We start from the raw sequence: 19,899 nt of genomic DNA on the forward strand, positions 1-19,899 counted from the left end.
AAGCACCGCGCACGTGTTTTCTCCCACGAGCCCTTATGTTGAGTCCCTACCTTGGCTTCTCTTTATGATGGACTGTAACTTGAGAAGTGAAATAAACTCTTTGTTCCTCAGATTGCTTCTGGTCAGAGTGGTTTATTGCAGCAACAGAAAGCTAACTATGACAGACACTAAGAGAAGGTAAAAAAATAATTCGTGTACAACAGTCTGTAGTTGATATCAAGTTTTAAAAAGTATTTCAAAATCACTTATAAATGGACAGTTATTTAGACAGTACACCTATTGAATTCTTTGTGTCTATGTGGAGTCAACAGAGACAAAATCCTTGGGAAAATTACACAACAGACCCCACATGGGAAGGCACTGTGCTATGAATCTGGGTATCTAGAAGAAGATAGCTCATCTCTTGATGAATTTTCAATGTTGGTCAAAGCCATAGTACATCCATATCAAAATTTTATTGTGGAAGAAAAAAATAATTATTTTGTCAAGACAGGGTTTTTCTGTGTACCGCTGGCTGTGCTGGAACTTGCTCTGTAGACCAGGCTGGCCTTAAACTCACAGAAATGCACCTGCCTCTGCCTCCTGAGTACTGGGATTAAAGACCAGGGCCATCATTATCTGCCTGGCTTGGGAAAATATTTTGAGGAAGGATATAATATGACAAAATTCCCAGTGTTTTAGAAATCCAACATAGTGGTTGGAGAAATGGCTCAGTGCTTAAGAGCATTTACAGAGAAACCCAGCGTGATTCCCAGCACCCACTCAGCAGCTCACAAAGGACTGTGAATTCAGTTCCAGGGTTCCGGCATCTTCTTCTGTCCTCCTCCTGGATACTAGGCATGCATGTGCTGCACAAACATACATACAGGCAAACGCTCTTACAGAAAACAAAGTAAATCTTTCATAATAATCCATCATGCTAAAAGTGATTGGAAATTCATATACAGTTTCAGTAAATGAAACAGTTCTTGAAATTAGCTATTTTCTTCTATATGTAGAGGAACAGATGATCCTGCCAAGTACTTCTTCATGTCCAGGCTTTGAAAGTTGTAGTTCCACTTATCTGGGCTTTTTTTCTATAATAATGATTATATACTCTAATGATGAATGAGCTCATAGATCTAAGTTTGAGGCCACAATTAGTAATAAGCAAAGGTAGCTTTCTGTTGAAATAGTTCTGGTGTTCTCTGGTGTTGTATTTCCACTGAGACATGGTTTGTACTGTATAATAGAATTCTAGAGTATAAAATTAAATGGGACAACACAGGGACTGGGGACATAGTTCAATTGGTAAATTTAGTCAGTCGCTGTGGGGAAAAAAAATCGAAAAGTAATTCAATGAATGAAAAGGATGGAGATTATAGCTCAGTGGTAGAGGTCTTAACTCGCATGCACATGGCCCGGAGTTTAATTTCTAGTGTCTGAGAAAAAAGAAGGGAGAGGGAAGGAAAGAAGGATAGAAAGGTAAAAGGCATGGTTCTGCTGTGGTTTTGAAATGGTGGACAAGCAGCTCTTCGATGCAATGGAGACTTTACCACCTCAGGTGTGTGTAGCTTGAGGAGCTGAGATGCCTGATAAATCAACAGCCTCCAGAACCTCTCCAAGCCTGTGCCTTCTAAACTCAAGAAGGGAGTTTCACAGCCTGAGAGAGGATAGTTTGTAGAAAGAAGGTGAAATATAGAAGCAAACAGAAGGAAAGAGCACAGAGACCCCAGGAAACAGAACAACATAAAACTATTAGTCAAGGGGCTTTTTGTAGAACTAATAGCAGAAATGGAGGTGAGGCAGGGAGGACATTCAGCCCAGTCAGCCTACCCACAAGGTGTCCATGTGTCTATTAGTTCAATCATGACCTCAGTGTAGCTTCCAGCCAGTGGGACTTGCATTTAAGGTTATGTAAATGGAGTAGAAATGTAACAAGAAGCCAGAGCAAGAACCATGGGTCTCTTCTGGCATTTCTAGCATCCAGCTAGGAAAGAACCAAGGTCATTTCCAGCTTCTGTACAAGAATTGAGGTCCCTATCCCTCAACTGACTATTCATTTCCATTGCCCATTCTCATCAATTACTTTACATCAAGGTTAGGAAGATCCCCAGGCTAACAGCAGGACAAGCAGAGAACTCCATGTTTCCATTTGTCATGCTATTGCTCAAACAAGGTTTCTGTCAGAGTTTGCGGTGAGTACACTTCGATATAAAACTTCTAACTGTAGTGGGCTCATGTTCTCCACTGTAGAAACCTGGCAGGTTTCCTGCTGACATAAGATTGGGTATTTGTATAAATGCCAAGATAGACTTTGCCTAGTGTATTCTGTTCTTTTAATATTAAATAGAAAAAAAATGAGAGCTTAGTTAATTTGTTGAATGAAGAGACAAAAGATGGTCACAATAACTAGAATACTAATAACAAGAAGACTTCATTTCAAATTCATCAGACTATCCCAGAGAGTATTAAAACAGAAAAGAAATTGATGGATGGGCCTTATAGCACAAGTTGGTAATCAGCTACTCCAGAGGTTCATGATAGAGAATCACAAGTTCCAAGACAGGTGGGCTCCCATATATGTAAGGGCCAACCTTGAACTTCTATCGCCAAATCAGAAATTAAAAGTAAGGTGGGGATGTGATTCAGCAGTAGAACACTTTCTTGGCATACACAAGGTCTTGAGATTAATCACCAGTAAAATTTACATATTAGAATTCAAGTCAATAGTGAATATTGTTTTCCTCACTAGCATTTTAAATTAGAAAACATCTCATACTTACTTAAAATGCTCAGCTTGTGTTCACCATACCTTACAAAAGCCATCGAATATACTATTCTTATTTTTTTTAATTTATGTTTATTTATTCTATGTATCGTTCACATCACATATATTGATGCCATTCATTCCCCGTCCCTTCACATCCACCCTACACCCCTGCACCCCCCAACCAATAAGAAAAAAATCAGGAGAAAAAAGAAAGAAAATAAAATTTAAAAAAAACGTTAAAAGGTAAAAAATGAAAATCTCTTCATGGAAGCTGTAGTTCAACCCAACAAGTCATGATGTGTACACCTTTGCTGCAGGGTATGATTGGTTCGAGGCCCCTGGTCTCCACTACAGGATCGATGCTGGGTCCCCACTAGGACTCTTCCTGGACATCCTGCTGCAGCTCTGTGTTGTGGAGACCCTGCAGCTTTGGGTCTGTGGGTCAGGTCCCTTCACCTGCTCCAGCAGATCATAGATGGTGTGGATGTTGGAAGAGGCCAACTCATAACCCTAGGTCTGGGCCTGGGCAGCTGTAGGGTTGGTCCACCAGGTGAGAAATGGGGACAGCTTTCACATGGTCACAATTTCGGGGCTGGCTCACCCACACCTGCACTAACATTGTTGGCTCTTTTGTGCTGACCTGAGTGTTGCAGCTAGTGGGGTTCAGGGACAGAACTCTCCTCCTCTTATGACCAGAGGGACTGCTCTCCCACCTGGCACAGGCATTGATGGGCGGACATGGGGTGTGCGTGCGTGTGTGTGTGTGTGTGTGTGTGTGTGTGTGTGTGTGTGTGTGTGTGTGTGTGTGATGAGGGGTGGGGAGAGCATCTCTCCCCAGCCCATGCCCCCATGTGGCAGATGAGGGGTGGGGCTAGATCTCAGGTTGGCTCACCTGTGCTCTCATCAACAGGGTCATCTCTTCTCTGCTTCCCAGACAAAATGCAGGGCTCGCTTTCCTGTGTGTTGCAGCTCATCAAGGGGTCAGCTCCCTCACCGTCTCAGCCCGATCCCTTCCTCTCTCATCTCTTCAGATATGACCTGAACAATTCTGTTCTGTGTGCTCTGCCTTTCCTTTTCCCCCTCTCCCCTTTCCTCTTTTCCCCTCTCGCCTCCTCTCTTTCCCATAAGGCACTCTGCTCACTCTGCTCACTCTAGTATTATCCATGGGCTCGTGCTTCAAGGTACCACTTGAGTCCTGTGTTTTCTCTTCAGAGCCCTGGGTGGGCAGCCCCATCTCTACATGTGACTCTCCCTGTCTCACTCAGGTTGCTATGACACTGGGTTGGGGCATGCTTCTTCATCACAAGGAGATCATTATACTGCCCAAAGGGTCCTGGTTGGTGCTTTTGGCTGTGATCATCCCACCCCAGCCTCATGGTGTGAGATGGACAATTCATTATTGTTCCACTGCATGCCAGATTTAGGATCTCCTACCCCTGCTCAGCTTCATTCCACCCGCCCTAGCCTCATGGCATGGGGCACTTGGCTGGAGTTCTGCTGCAAGCCAGGGTTAGAATTTGAATTTGCTATTCTAAATGCTTAGGATGATGTATCATGATAACCGGCAGAGAGATTCTTACTTTCTGACTTCAAAGTCTTTTGATAATCAGACTTTTCTCCCTTGCATATCATCTATGGCACCAGCTTCTACTCTTAGTAGAAGTAGAATGTTCCAGGTTTTCTGCTTCTTTCCCCCAGCTCAGCAATTTCTAACCTTTCTCTGGCAGGTAAGAAAAGTCACCCAGCTGCTGCCCATTTTTCTCATCACCTTCAGAGTTTGGAATACCAAAGGCTGACTCTCAAGCAGCTAATTTGAAAGTGATTTCTTAATATAAATCGGGTTCTTCTGTACTTACAATACTCCATGAAAGGCAGGAACAAAGTATAGGCCATCTTGCTTCTGCTCCATTTCCAATCAAGCTAAGTCACAGAAAGGTGAGTGTGTAGAAACCACAGTGTAGGCTACCTCAGTGTCAGTGTGTAGAAATCACAGTGTAGACTACCTCGGTGTCAGTATGGAGCACTCAGCTTCACCGATAACCAAGGCTCTAGCAGCAGCAGCAGCTCAGTCACGGTTGGAGGATCTGGCATTTGCTTTGATGCTGTGAGGAGGCTGTTAGATCAAAATTGTTTCCTAATGAATGCAGCTTCCTGACTCCAGAGTTACCTCCGAGGCTTTGTTCTTGAACTTAGTGATTTCACTGCTGTCCCCTGAACCCACTGCTCTGTGCATCCTAAATATTTCCTGTACAAGATCCTTTACTCTATGTTCCACCAACCTGGAGTTTGACAGTTAACAGCCAGTTGGACTGTCAGTATGGACATGTTTCTTTATGAAAGAACCATGAATCCAGCTCAGAGCTCTTGTTTGTAAACTCTTGATTTTTGTGTCTATCAGAAATTACATAGGAGTAACTACTGGATTTCTTTAAAAATGAGTTTTAAACAGGAGATATTAATTTCTCTTACACCCACACAAAATTATCTGTGTCACAGAAATGACAGCCTGACCAAGATAATTATGTTTTTTCAAACAGCTTATATCTCAGTCCTCAACGTGAACCAAGATGCCTGCTTGATTGGTAGACAGACCCTGAACATCTTGAGGACAGATTTTCATGGAAGCAGATGTCATGCAAGCTTGCAAAGGAGGGATGCAACTACTGGTCCTATCCAGCTGTGATGCCTATGAACCACAAGAGTGACCAGCATGGAATAATGACCCCACAAGGGTGCACAGTGGCATGGGAACTTGGCCGTAGCAAAAAGGTCTCTGATAGGACTTAAGTCCTGCTCAGCGAGAGGGAACCTATGTCTGGTACTAGAAACCTAGTCCACTACTCAGGGCTAGCGAAGTCATGGCTCTTGGAGGAGAACCTAAAACAGCTACTTTACTAAACCAGCATAATCCCTAACTACATTCTAAAGGTTTGTCCCTCAGCCCACAGAGAAGTGTACCCCCACATCTCATCAAGGAAGCTTCTCTTTGTAACAGACAGAACCATTACAGAAAACCACAACTGATTAAAATGTAGATTTGTGGAGCCCAGTGTCAGCTGACACATTTTTAACACAACTCCTGCATCTAAGGTCCATGGATTATTCCTGAAGAGGGAGTAGAAAGAATATGAGGCAAGAGAACAGGAAATTTGTTGTGTAATTGTGTCTCCTAGGATGTCAGAAGAGTTACACCCACTAACTAACATATGGTCTCACTAACATGGCTGCCTAAACAAGACCTAATAAGGATGACCTCAATAGACATGTTAACATGGAAAGGGGGAAGCTCATGAGGCCTCATGCCTAGACAAAGAAATATAAGTGACTAAGGAATGCTTAGAGCAGGAGAAATAGGCTTCCCTGGGAAAGAGACACAAATTCACCAATATCATCCCTAAAATCACACATACCATGACTGTAAGCAAACAAATTGTATACACACAGACACACACTTTGTTACATATTTGAAAGAAGACAAGATGGTTGTGGTGAGGTACATGGGAGATGTTGGAAGGAGGAAAAGGAAGGGAAGAAAGGAAGTAGTTATATAAATCTCAAAAACTACAAAAAAAAAATGGAAGGAACGAAGGAAGAAACTGACTTCTACTCAGCACAGCCGAGCATCACCCAGACGTAGGAGCAAAATGGGGAAGTGTGCCTCCTGCTCCCTGCTTCCTTTTACTCTGCTTAGTTTCTTTGTACTATAATTTATTTCACTCAATTACAAAGCCTCATGATTTCAACACGGAGTAACTACGTGTGTTTGGATAACCCGTATTCTTCATACAAAGTGCCTTTTCATACAGTGGTATATTTTTATATTTATATCATTTCTCAGTTGCAAAAACACATGACTAGGCTTAACAGCATATTTAAGATTTATGTTTCCGGAGTGGACACCATGTTCTTCATCAGGACTGAAAGCAGCAGGCACTCGGGTTCTTTTGGGAAACAGAGTCACGAGAGTGAATTTGCTCTGAAGGCATCTGTAGCTTCTTCCTGATTCTCAAAGCCTTCTCCTGCCACCTAAAAGGGATGTCACTCTCTCCTTCACAGAACTCACTCACTTACCTGGCCACAATGGTTAGGGTCTCTGCAGCAGATGTCCTCTTAGGGCCTGGTTCTGCATCTTTTCCCTAGCCAGGACTTCAGGACGCCCGCGGACCAAGTTCCTGCCTGGGGAGAGCTGAGAGGCAGGAACTCTTGCACCCTGGCTCCTCCCCCTAGCTTGTAGTCAGATCTGCATCCGGACTTCTAAACACCAGGGCGGGGGAGGGAGTGCTGGAGAGGGCCTGGCTGGACGGGGATGTTCAAATACTCACGAATAAAGAGGAAACTTGCAGAGGAAAGGGCCCTTCTACTCAGCTGCAACTTGGCTGTGACTCTTAATCCTCCAACAGGAAGAAGCATGCTCAGGGGCCTGGAGTGCTCTCTCTAGTCAGTGGGTGGAGTCACCCCTTTCCCGCCACCAAGAAGTGGCACAAGCACAGCCAATGAGAGCCGTCAGCGTCCCGCGGTTCTGCTGTCTTGGGCGACCTTTTTCAGAGCTGCCATTAGCAGAGATTCTCGCGGTTCTAGTCGGAAGCACAGGCCAGTGACCGCTCCGTTTGGAGAGAACGCTTTGCTTACGTGAGTTACTCTTCGTTTGGGGGCTGACTTGGAGGATTTACTTGAGGTGGAATAATGCAGAAAAACCTCATTCAGATGGGCATCAGGGAGGCAGACCAGTGCACTGTGCCTGCTGTGCCGAGAGCACAGGCCCACTTGTGTGCTCTCTGCAGTTCTTAGAGGAGTCAGAGATCACCAGGGCTCAAGGGAGAACACATTCTGATGTTTAAAGCTGGCGTCTGTAAACCGGGTGGCTCCCTTTAAGAGTCACCCCTAAAATTAACTTCTCAGGGATTTATTCGCAAGCACATTTCCGGGAGTGGGCCTCTTTCTAGAATGAGGATGCAAGACGTGACAAAGTGCTACACTCTGTCTGAACCTAACTTTGTTCTTCTCTCTCAGTACAGCTTCGACTCTGTGAAGTGGTTCTTTTCATTACCCCAAGAGCAGGAATCCGAATTCTGTTCTATCAACAGGTTTCTGGGAGCCCAACTTCAAAGACCAAGGAAGTCCGCATCCGCAGCACCCGTGTGTGCTGTAGAAACATCACTTCAGCCTTCTTCGAGGCAACTCTCAGTCCCAGAGGAAAGAAGGTAGATGTTATATCAGTCCTTGTGCTTCTGCCGCTGTTGTTGGGGTTTTTTTTGGTATTTTTTTAATTTTTATTTTGTTTTATAATTTAATTTTACATATCAGCCACGGATTCCTTTGTTCTCCCCCCTCCCGCCCCTCTCCCCACCATCCCCTCAGCCACCCCCCCATTCTCACCTCCTCCAGGGCAAAGACTCCCCTGGGGATTGAGTTCAACCTGGTAGACTCAGTCCAGGCAGGTCCAGTCCCCTCCTCCCAGGCCGAGCCAAGTGTCCCTGCATAGGCCCCAGGTTCCAAACAGCCAGCTCATGCACTGAGGACAGGTCCCGGTCCCACTACCTGGGTGCCTCCCAAACAGTTCAAGCTAATCAACTGTCTCACCCATTCAGAGGGCCTGATCCAGTTGGTGACCCCTCAGCCATTGGTTCATAGTTCATGTGTTTCCATTTGTTTGGCTATTTGTCCCTGTGCTTTATCCAACCTTGGTCTCAACACTTCTCGCTCATACAAACCCTCCTCTTTCACCCGAATTGGACTCCTGGATCTCCATCTGGGGCCTGGCCGTGGATCTCTGCATCCGGTTCCCTCAGTCATTGGATGAGGTTTCTAGCACAACAATTAGGGTGTTTGGCTTGTCGGTATTTTTATTTCTAAGGTAAAGATAACATTTAAGGAACCTTGGTGATTGTATAAACAGTTGTTGAAAAGTTTTTAGGTTTGGCCTCCCCAAATCTACCTTTAACCAGCAACACTGTAGTTTGTCTCTGTTGCTTTTATTTTTGTTGGGTTGTTTTTGTCCTTGAGTAAAAGAAGTGCACAGAGAGCAGACATGGGCTCTTGGGAATCTGATACTCGTGCTGGCTGTGTGTGCTATGAAGCTGACCACAGAACAGGATGCTTCCTTCTGGAGCTACCATAGGGCCTGGGACATCATTCTTCCCTCCTCATTGAGGAGTAGTGGGGTGGCTAGGTGTGTTAAGAAAGGCCTTCCAAGTTAGCAAGTGAAAGAAAATGACAAATGTCTTTATTTTGGTGGAGACAGCAGAGGGAAATACTTTGGGGGCGGGGCGAGTTGGGGGGGAGGAGGAAACATACTTCCTTCAACAAAGGGCACATGTCTTTAATCCCAGCACTTAGGAGGAAGAAGCAGGTGGATCTCTAATTACAAGGCAGCCTGGTCTACAGAGTAAGTTCCAGGACTGTAGCTAGAGTTTTCCTGCTAGCCCAAAGTCAGGACAAATCTCTGTCACTCGCCAGTCCCACAGCCGCTCAGACCCAACCAAGTAAACACAGAGACTTATATTGCTTACAAACTGTATGGCCGTGGCAGGGCTTCTTGTTAACTGTTCTTATGGCTTAAATTAATCCATTTCCATACATCTATACCTGGCCACGTGGTTTGTGGCTTAGCGGCCTCTTCACATGCTGCTTGTCATGGTGGCGGCTGGCAGTGACTCCCTCCGCCTTCCTGTTTTCTCTGTTCTCCTCTCTGTTAGTCCTACCTATACTTCCTGCCTGGCCACTGGCCAATCAGTGTTTTATTTATTGACCAATCAGAGCAATTTGACATACAGACCATCCCACAGCACAGGACAGCCAAGGCTACATAGAGAAATCCTGTCCTGGGAGAAGAAACAAACAATTAATAAATAAAAAAGATAGCAGTTACTAAGGCTCCTAAATATCTTTTTATATGCATTTTTTCCCAGATTTCTTTTGATAACTCTTGCTAAAACTCAATTTTTCAGGGTAGTACTCAGTTTTCGCTTTCCTGTTTCCCAGTAATTTGTTGTCACTTTGTATCTCCATCTTCAATGGAGATCAGAATTCCTTAAATAATTATTTTATTTTTAGATGACAATAAAATTACATTATTTCCCTTTCCTTTCCCCCTTTCAAACCTCCCATCACAAACATACACACACACACACACACACACACACACACACACACACACACACACACACACCAGGTTACTCTCTTTTTAAATTCTTGTAATACTGAGAGTGGAAGAGAGAGTCTTTCCTAGGGAAGAGCACACTAGCTGGTTATCCAAAACCGAATGGTCAGCCTCAAAAACATACACACAAGTAACATTATAAATTCAAAGATGAGATTTAATATCTCTGTTACTAGAACACACTTTTGATTTTTCCAAATGTAAATTTCTTCCTGGGATATTGTTACCAACATTTTAGTGTCCTCTCTGTTTTGAGATGTAGACTTGGGCACTTCACAATCTTTTCTAAGATATTCTGTCTGAGGAAAAAATCAAAAATCAAAACATCTAGATGGACCCTGTTTTCCATGACAGTTCTGTTGGTGAGCCATTAGAGACAATTTCTGTTAAGATTTTGATATTTTGATATAATGCCCGACTTATAGTCCTTTGCTTTTATACTTGACTCATTATGCTTGGTGGATAAACTATCTGATGCTAACAGCATGCTGGGGCATGAAAGCTGAAGAGGAAAGATGGGGTTGGGACTTCAATTCATTTTTTTCCTGGGTACACTGTGTGACAGCTGTGAAGATACTACTGTCACCTGAAACTTTTGAAATTACCATTTCAGGTGAACCATCTGCATCATCTGCAAGCCACCATGAGCCATAACAAGTACAGGTCACGGGAGGTCCACAATTCTTTAAGGAAAAACATGAACGTCACAAACCGTTCGTCCCAGGTAGGTCCGTAAACATTTGTGGATTTGTGGGGTGTGTTCATACTAGACTAATCATCCCAGATCCTGGGCCACATAATCTTCCTGCTTAGACTTGGCCTTATTAGTATGGAAATATTACATACACTGAAATGTGTGTGGTTGCAGAGGCCTGAAGATGGCGTCTAATCCCCTAGAGCTGGAGTTGCAGACAGTTGTGAGCTGCTCTGTGGGTGGCAACCGATCCTGGGTCCTCTGGAAGAGCAGCAAGAACTCCTCGTCACTGAGCTGCCTCTTCAGTCCTTGAAACAAAAATTTTTACAAGGCCATACGCAATGTGTTACATTAACCTGTAGAAATAACAAAATTATAGTACTTAAGAGCATGAAAATCTTACCCCGAGTATGGCTCATCTTCTGAACCCAGCAACGTCTACATTGGCATAGCAGGTGAAGTGCTATAAACTGTAAAGTTTATAAACATGATTTTCTGTACATCAGTTCTCACCCTCACCTCCTGAAGTAGGTGAAGGGGATTCCACCTCCAATTTGTTTATGGCGAGACAGGAAAGAAGGGGTTGGCTGAGGCAGGTGGGACTTGGAAAGGTTGCTTACCTGAAGTCAGAGCTCTTCCTGCCCTGCAGCCTCTGCTGACAGGGCAGATGTTGTTACTCTCCTGAGTCTAACATGCTTCTTGATTTGGTAATACAAGGCTGAGACTGCCAGTCCTTCAGCTTGTGCCCTCTTGTCTGAGTTCTAGAAATTCTATGAGGGTTTTGTTTCTAGGTCTGTTTTTTTTTTTTCCTCTGTCCTACTCCATGACAGAACAAGCTAGGAAGCACACATAGGACCTGTCTTTTCCTTTCAAAAATATCAAGCAGGCAAAGTGCCTCACATGTGTATTCCCGGCACTCTGAAGACAGAGGCAGAGTTTGTCCAGATCCAGGCCAGACACTTGGTTACAGTGTCTCAAATGCACAACACAAACCAAAAAGAAAAAAAAAAAGATGATGTGTTTACATCTGTCCAAGAAACCTGGGTAGATGATCGAGTTGTTTTGCTTTCACTGCTGGCTGATAAATAAATCATAAAATAACACCCAGAGGGATGGTTCAGATGTAAAGCATTGGCCACAGAAGTGTGCGGGATCAGTGTTGTATGGGCATGATAGCCCACCTGTAATACCAGCACCTGAGAGGAAGGGCAGGGGAACCCTGGAGCATGCTGGCTAGCTAGATTCCTTAATCAGAGAATTCTGGTTTGAAGAGACTCTGACTCAATGTATAGAGTATAGAGTGATCAAAGTAAAGACCCAAATTCAGCTGCTTACTTCCATATACTGTGCAAACATGCGCCCACACACATGCGAATACACCCATGCACATACACACAAAATCTCTACAAACAGATGCTTGCAAAGAGCAAATAAAAAGGAAAATAAAAACTAAATCACACTAACATATCTCTGCTCAATTTTTTTTATGAATATATTGAAGGTGAACCTGGTAGTGCATTCCTGATTTCTGAGCACAAATGGAAAGATCATGAAAATCATGAGTTTGAGGCCAGCCTGGGCTAGAGATTTTATTCTAGAGTGGCCTCAGCTACAGGGTGAAATCTGGTCTCAGAAAAACTACAATGGGTGGCTCAGGAGACGGCTTGCTTTTTGAATGAATGTACTTCTCTTAAGGAGAACTAGAGCTCATTGCCCAGCACTGACATCATGAGGCTAGAACTGGCTGGAACTCTAGCTCCATGGGATAGGAAGCCCTCTTCTGATCTCTGCAGGCACTGCATTAGCATGCACAAGCCCTCACAGTTACACATACACACACACATTAAAAATACAAATAAAATCTCTTACAAAATGTAGATAGCATCCTTTGCTATGTTTGGCAAAGATAAAAACTGTATTGATGAAAATAAAATAAAATACTTGAAATAGGTTTTATGAAAGCTGGTAGACAGTTGAACATGTGGGAAACAGTTGTGTTTCTTATTGCCCATTCTTTTGGGAAAGGAGCCATGTGCAATAGGAAGAGATTACCTGATGGATAAGCTAAGGAGGCTGGGCTTCTATTTTGGATCTTGGGTTAAATCCTGATTTAAACCTAGTCATTGATTCTTTGAATTGCATACTAACAAAGGAGACTAAGGAATAGAGTTGGAATCCAAATTTTAAAGTATCTATTTTTTCTTTTTAGGTTCTTCAGGAAAAGCAGAATGACCACCCGACTTCGAAAATGCAAATGGGATCTCAAAAAGGACCAAATGAGATACCCAACACCCAAGAGCAAAGACTCTGTTCCCCTAAGAAAACTCGACAAGATCAGACCACTCTCCCAAATAAAATGATCAACATCACCTTGGGGGTAAGCCCTGAGGCACCTATGCAAATTCCCATCCATGGGGGGACAGGTAGTTTATATGAGGAGCTCAGCACCCTTGACCCTGTCAAAAGAGAGATAGAAAGACAGCCAGGCAAAGAAATGCTGGTGTGTGGCAAAGAAGGAATAGAAGGGTACATAAACCTTGGCATGCCCCTCCGCTGTTTTCCGGAAGGCAGCCATGTGGTCATTACCTTTTCCAAAACTGAAAGTGAGGAGAAAGAAAATAATGAAGTGTGTGGCCGCCTTGACCAGTCGTCTGCTGAGTGTGTTGTATTTTACATTCATGCAGTTGGGAATAGGGAGCAAAGGATCCTGAGGTGCAGGGAACTTGACAAGGAGGGGACCAAAGTCTGTGTGTATGGCTTCCAAGGAGAGACCATCAAGGCCACTCTGAGGAAGGATGGCAGGTTTCATTCCTTTGTGGAGAGTGACCATTGGAAACTCATTCACAATGATACCATCATAGCAAACACCCAGCCGGTTGATGTGTTACAGGGCAAGCTCTTTCTGATTGAGGTTGAAAGAAAGAAAAGCCCTTGGGCGGTAGCAGCACCTCAGAATTCTGAGTTAGAGGACAGAAACTTCAGTGAGTTAAAAGGATACATTGTGAATTTGTACCCCACACTGACAGCAGAACGTGAGAAAATGAGAGCATACATTAAGGAAGAAAGTGAAAATAGTAAAGAACAGTCTCTTTTTAAAGCCCATAAGAGGAAGTTCCTGGAACTGACAAAAAGCTCTACTCCAAGTAAAGTCTTCAGACTTCTTTCACAGTTCATTGATTCCACTGGGCTCATAGTTTGGGACAACAACGGAAACAGGGGTCGTGCCACTTGCTTCGTTTTTAGAGGGTTGTACATTTTCACTTGTCGCCATGTATTAAATGACATTGTGGGAGAAGGAAGAGAGCCACTCAAGTTTACAGAACTAATTAGCCAATGTGTAAGGGTGACATTTGATGATGAAGATTGTAAAGAGCCAGCCTCAAACTTCAACAGTTGTTTTTGCATTGAACCTTGGCTTGGCATATCTGATGAAACTCTTGACTACGCTGTCCTGAAACTGAAGGAAAACGGACAACATGTGCCTGCCGGACTGTATAATGGAATAGCTCTTGTACGCCCCAGGGAGTTGACATACATGATTGGCTATCCAAAAGGACAAAGGGTTATTGAGGGTTGTACAGGGATCCCTCAAGGTAAACCAAGAGAGAAAAATCAGCAATGTGTTCTTGGAACAGAAGCAGCAGGTCATAATCATTCTTTAAAGTACCAGCATATGTATACTCAGAGAAGTTTCCAAGAAATATCTGACAACCCTAATGACTTTACCTATAATACGTTTTATTGTGGTTCTTCTGGATCTCCAGTATTTGATTGTAACGGTTCTCTGGTGGCCATGCATACTGCTGGCTTCATTTGTGAGCATGAAAGAGGAGTTTACAATATCATTGAGTTTGGTACAAGGATGGAATCCATCCTTGATGATATTAAGCAAAAAGATGAAATATGGTATAATGAAAATTGTGTAAATCAGCAGAATATAGAAATGTACAATGAAGCCCATATAAATCAGCAGGGTGAAGAAATGGACAATGAGACCTACATAAATCAGCAGGATATAGAAATGGACAATGAAGATTGTATAAATCAGCAGGATGTAGAAATGTATAGTGTAGGTTTTTGAGGGCTGGGTAGAATTTGTTCCTGTTTTCTCTCTCTTTTGTTTTTTTAAAGATTGATTGATTTATTTATTATGGATACAACATTCTGCCACCACGTAACTTTCCACACTAGAAGAGGGAACCAGATCTCAGTATAGACGGTTGTGAGCCACCATGTGGTTGCTGGGAATTGAACTCAGGACCTCTGGAAGAGCAGTCAGTGCTCTTAACCTCTGAGCCATCTCTCCAGCCCCCGTTTTCTCTCTTTAAAAGAATTGGTTTTTCTATAGCATGCTTTTCGGGGTGCCTGTCCTGAAAAACTTTCTCCCAGAGTCCAGACAAGGCACTTACAAGCAGTGGGATTCTAATCTTAAGGATATCAAATGAATCAGTGATGGCATGCTCAGTCCATCTCTTTTTTGTTCTAAGTAATCTTTCTGATCTCTCTGCCGTTCTCCCATGTCTCTTAAGTCTACAGCTTCTTTTCAGCTCTCATTCTTAGCTCCTCTCTTGCCTGGCTTTTCACATTTCTAACAGGACACTCTTTGCAATCCTGAGAAAAGTTTCAAAACCCTCAAGGTCATAGCACGTTCCTAGAATAGACCATAAGGTGGAGAGCCATTACCATGGTAACCCAAGGTTCCAAGGTCTCAGGACCAGAGGGAGGGGGCACAGTCCCCAGGGCCACAAACTCTGAGACATAGCTTTTTATCAGCAGACTTGGCAAGCGTAGAATTGGCAGGCTTTTCTTAGGGTGTTTTGTGTCTGTGTTTGTCTGAGCAAAAGGAACAAAGCAGACTTTAAGTGTCAACAGCATCATGGCGAAATGGATCTGGCTATGAAGCATTTACTAGTGTATTTTTTATATATCAAAATTATACAACTAAATGAAAAGTCATCTTCCTGACCACCCACAGATATATGTGCTCATAAGATTGCGATGTAATCATGAGGTTACATATATACATTACATGAAGATGTATTGTGATTGGAGATATAATAGTATAAATGCATAAGAAGTTTACAACAAGAAATAGACAAGTCATTCAAAAGGCAGTACTTCCAAAATGCCGTGTGTGATGGTTTCCTCCACCAGAATCCTTGGTTCTGATAGGTTGACCTTTTGAACATTAGTTATCACCTGCGGTATACTCCCATGGCCTTCTGCTACCAGCAGCTCTCAGTAGTTTTCTAAAGGCAAAAATACATTTTTCTGACTGTCAAAGCATTCACTTTAATGCGAAAAGAAGGCTGGGAATGTGGCTCACTGGTTGAGCACTTGGCTAGCAGGCATGAGACTCTGGGATTTGGACCCAGTGAAAAATGAAAATTAGTACTCCAATCAGCTTCCAAAAGTGTTGTTCTCACTGGCTTTTTAAAACTTTGAAGCCACCTCAAGCCTCACTTAACGGATCATGCACACTCTTACAGAAAGTTTGGTATTTCCTATTCTAAACCTGTAGTTTCCTCTCTCTTCATAACTGGCAGAGTGATTCATGATTGCTAACAAGATTTCAAAATCCTTTGACCATCCGCATCTCTTTCCTTTCATTCCCTCTGTGGCATCTCCTGCCAGCAGAGGGAGAACGTTCCAGGACATCTGCACACTGCTCCAGCTCAGCAGTCACTAACCCTACTCGGGCAGCTAGGGAGAGTAGTTCGCTTAGCCTCTGTCCCTTTCTGCTCATGATGTTCAGTGTCTGAAACACCAAAAGCTGAATCTCAGGCTAACTCAGGAGTCCGTCCTGACTATAAATCATATTTGTCCATGCAAGATGGAGAAGGCGAGAGGTCCATGTATGTACAGATAGCAGTAGAGAAATGAGAATTGTTGAACACACAGGCTTTTCTCATCAACAAAAGGAATTGACACCTGTTCACCCTGGGTAGCCATTCCAGCTTTGATCTGGAAGTTCCAACCCCCATTGAGACTTTGGCAACTGTCACGCCTACAAGGCAGGGCCAAGGGAGGCACCTGGAGACCCCAGATCTGGATTGGCCAGCACTCTCTCTGTTCAGGGACCCTGGATGGTGGAGGTGTGCCAAGCAGAGCTCCAGAGAACACCACTGGACAGCTATACACCTTCCCCAGACCCCAAGACCTACCTATCCCTTAATTAGTAAGTTAAGCCATTAAATAAATCTCCTTTTGAGGATGTGGAGCTAGGGGAACTCTCCTCCACTGCTGGTGGGAATGCAAGCTTGTACAACCACTTTGGAAATCAATATGGCGCTTTCTTAGAAAATTGGGAATCAATCTCCCCCAAGATCCAGCTATACCACTCTTGGGCATATACCCAAGAAATGCTCAACCACACCATAAGAGCACTTGTTCAGCTATGTTCATATCAGCATTGTTTGTAATAGCCAGAACATGGAAACAACCCAGATGCCCTTCAACTGAAGAATGGATAAACAAAATGTGGTACATATACACAATGGAATACTACTCAGCAGAGAAAAACAATGGTATCATGAGGTTTGCAGACAAATGGATGGATCTAGAAAAAATCATCCTGAGTGAGGTAACCCAGACTCAGAAAGACAAACATGGTATGTACTCACTCATAGCAGGATACTAGACATGAAACAAGGATGACTTGTCTGCTACTCACATCACCAGGGAGGCTACCTGGAAAACAGGACCCCAAGAAAGACACAGGGATCACCCAATGACAGAGAAATGGAATGAGATCTACATGAACAGCCTGGACATGAGTGGGGGTAATGAAAGGCGAGGGTTGAGGGAAAGAGAGCTTGGGGGAGCGGGAGATCCCAGCTGGATCAACAACAGAGAGGGAGAACAAGGAATAGGAGACCATGGTAAATGAAGACCACATGAGAATAGGAAGAAGCAAAGTGCTAGAGAGGCCCACAGAAATCCACAAAGATACCCACACAACAGACTGCTGGCAATGGTCGAGAGACAGCCCGAACTGACCTACTCTGGTGATGGGATGGCCAAACACCCTAATTGTTGTGCTAGAAACCTCATCCAACTACTGAGGGATCTGGATGCAGAGATCCATGACTAGGCCCCGGGTGGATCTCTGGGAGTCCAATTAGCGAGAATGAGGAGGGTTTATATGAGCGAGAATTGTTGAGACCAAGGTTGGATAAAGCACAGGGACAAATAGCCAAATGAATGGAAACACATGAACTATGAACCAATGGCTGAGGGGTCCCCACTGGATCAGGCCCTCTGAATGGGTGAGACAGCTGATTGGCTTGATCTGTTTGGGAGGCATCCAGGCAGTGGGACCAGATCTTGTGCTCATTGCATGAGTTGGCTGTTTGAAACCTGGGGCCTATGCAGGATTGTTTGGCTCGGCCTGGGAGGAGGGGACTAGACCTACCTGGACTGAGTCTACCAGGTTGACCTCAGTCTGTGGGGAAGGCTTTGCCCTGGAGGAGATGGGAATGGGGGGGGGGGGGGTTGGGGGGAAGGTGAGGGGGACGGGAGGGGGGGAACAAGGGAATCCGTGGCTGATATGTAGAACTGAATTGTATTGCAAAATAAATTTTAAAAAAAAAATAAAAAAATAAATAAATAAATAAATAAATCTCCTTTTAACTACGTGGCGTGGCCTTAATAATTTCACCAATAATTCTCAGTCAATAGAACCCATTCTTGTGGGTGAATCACAGGAACTTTGCAATCGATATGTACTCTGTAAAGGACTTTCCATATAGCCAAGCCTTAAGCTTTGTTGTGATCATTGTCACAGGAAAATAATTTTCCAAAGTTGTGCTATGTTTAAATAATGTAAAAACAAACTGCTTGGAGTCAGACTCCAGAAGTTTGAACAGATCAGCTAGCTAAGTTGTGCCAAAATGGGCTTATTCCTTGCCTCTTGCTCCTTGTTTCTCTTCTGGCAGCAGAGGTTTGCAGGAACCCCCATGGTGAGTGAACTCACATCTTCTTGGACAGATAAAAAGTGAGTGGAGGCCATCTTTCCTCTCCATCCTCTGACATCAATGACCAGAAAAACAGTGTTGATGTGATAAAAATAGTAAAAAAAAAAAAAATGCCTTTTAGACATGTAAAAATATTTTAGGCAAGAACCCCACTCCACCCAAGGCTAATAACCAGAACCCAGTGACATCACTCTCTCAAGATAACCAAACACACTACTAGACCTCCACAGTGCCCACTGGACAGTAAATGAGGACAGTATATAATCAGAGACCAAGAGCAATGCTCTACTTCACATATCCTCAGGACTGTTGGAGATGCATGCTGGAGAGATGCCATCTTGACCTGCCCTGCAGCAGTCTCCTCTGGGGGCCTGACCCTCAAATAAGAGACACTCTTAGAGACTGGACCTGACCTTAAGCTAAGATATATTTTATGGGTGAGCAGCCTTGAGGAGATCGCCTTAGGTCTACAGTTAGGAAATTAGAGTGTAAACCTTGTGTGATGACCCTCCGCATAATAAAATAAAGCTTTTGTCATACCCACCACATGTACCTGCCCTCTTGCTTCCAACAGTTGGTTATCTCCAGTGTGTGTGTGCAGCCACCAGCTCCATGGATAGCCAGACCCGCAGCAGTAGCTCAGTCAGGCTGCAGTGCCTAGCATCGGCTCTGATCCTGCAAGGAGCCTGTTGTGGTGGTGGTTCTTGAATTGCACCTGACAGTGTGACTTCTTGACCTCACTAGTCTCCTGGACCCTCTGCTTTAACCATCCTAGGGATTTTGAGCACATGGTTCCTTCTCCTGAACCTCTTTTATCTGGGGTAAACTTTGATTTACCTTGTTTCGTCATTAACTTTCTAAATGTCTAATGTATGTATGTATTTATATGTATTATGCATGTGTGGTGAGTAAGACATATAATGTAATATATTATGTGTGTGATGTGTGTGTGTGTGTGTGTGTGTGTGTGTGTGTGTGCGCGCGCGCGCGCGCACGCACATTTTGAAAATGGAAGGAAGCCGTTTCTTTTATACAGACTTACAATCTTCTTTGCCATAGAAACTCTACCCTACACAAGGTATTGGGTTTTGTCAATCCGGTCAGCACAGCTGTTTTCCTCTCAGGATAAGAGGAAAATGTGCATCAGTAGAGTTCACCATCTCCCTAACCTTCCCTTTTCTTGTTGCTATTAACTTTTAATAGTGTGTTTTAGTAATTCGGTTCCAAAATGTTAGCATTTCAGCATGTAATAAGCATGTATTCTAAAGAGACGTTTTGTGCATTTCTCACTGAGTGCCCTGAAATACAACAACATAAT

General features: G+C 43.7%; 1 protein-coding gene across 2 annotated transcripts; it reads left to right on the forward strand.

The window, feature by feature from the left end:
- Positions 1–7,273: 7,273 nt before the first annotated feature.
- On the forward strand, positions 7,274–18,062 carry LOC128125746 (serine protease FAM111A-like). 2 transcript variants are annotated; one of them, XM_052763404.1, is made up of 4 exons: positions 7,274–7,381; positions 7,763–7,953; positions 10,525–10,635; positions 12,815–18,062. In XM_052763404.1, the coding sequence occupies exons 3-4, from the start codon at positions 10,555–10,557 to the stop codon at positions 14,684–14,686; spliced, it is 1,953 nt and encodes a 650-aa protein (XP_052619364.1). In that variant the 5' UTR covers positions 7,274–7,381; positions 7,763–7,953; positions 10,525–10,554; the 3' UTR covers positions 14,687–18,062. The 2 variants fall into 2 exon arrangements, with proteins under 2 accessions (XP_052619364.1, XP_052619365.1); XM_052763405.1 differs by having other exon boundaries at positions 7,275–7,381; positions 7,837–7,953.
- Positions 18,063–19,899: the final 1,837 nt, after the last annotated feature.

This window comes from Peromyscus californicus, unplaced genomic scaffold (assembly GCF_007827085.1).
Source record: "Peromyscus californicus insignis strain IS unplaced genomic scaffold, ASM782708v3 Scaffold_4__1_contigs__length_199733344, whole genome shotgun sequence".
Classification (NCBI taxonomy): domain Eukaryota; kingdom Metazoa; phylum Chordata; class Mammalia; order Rodentia; family Cricetidae; genus Peromyscus; species Peromyscus californicus.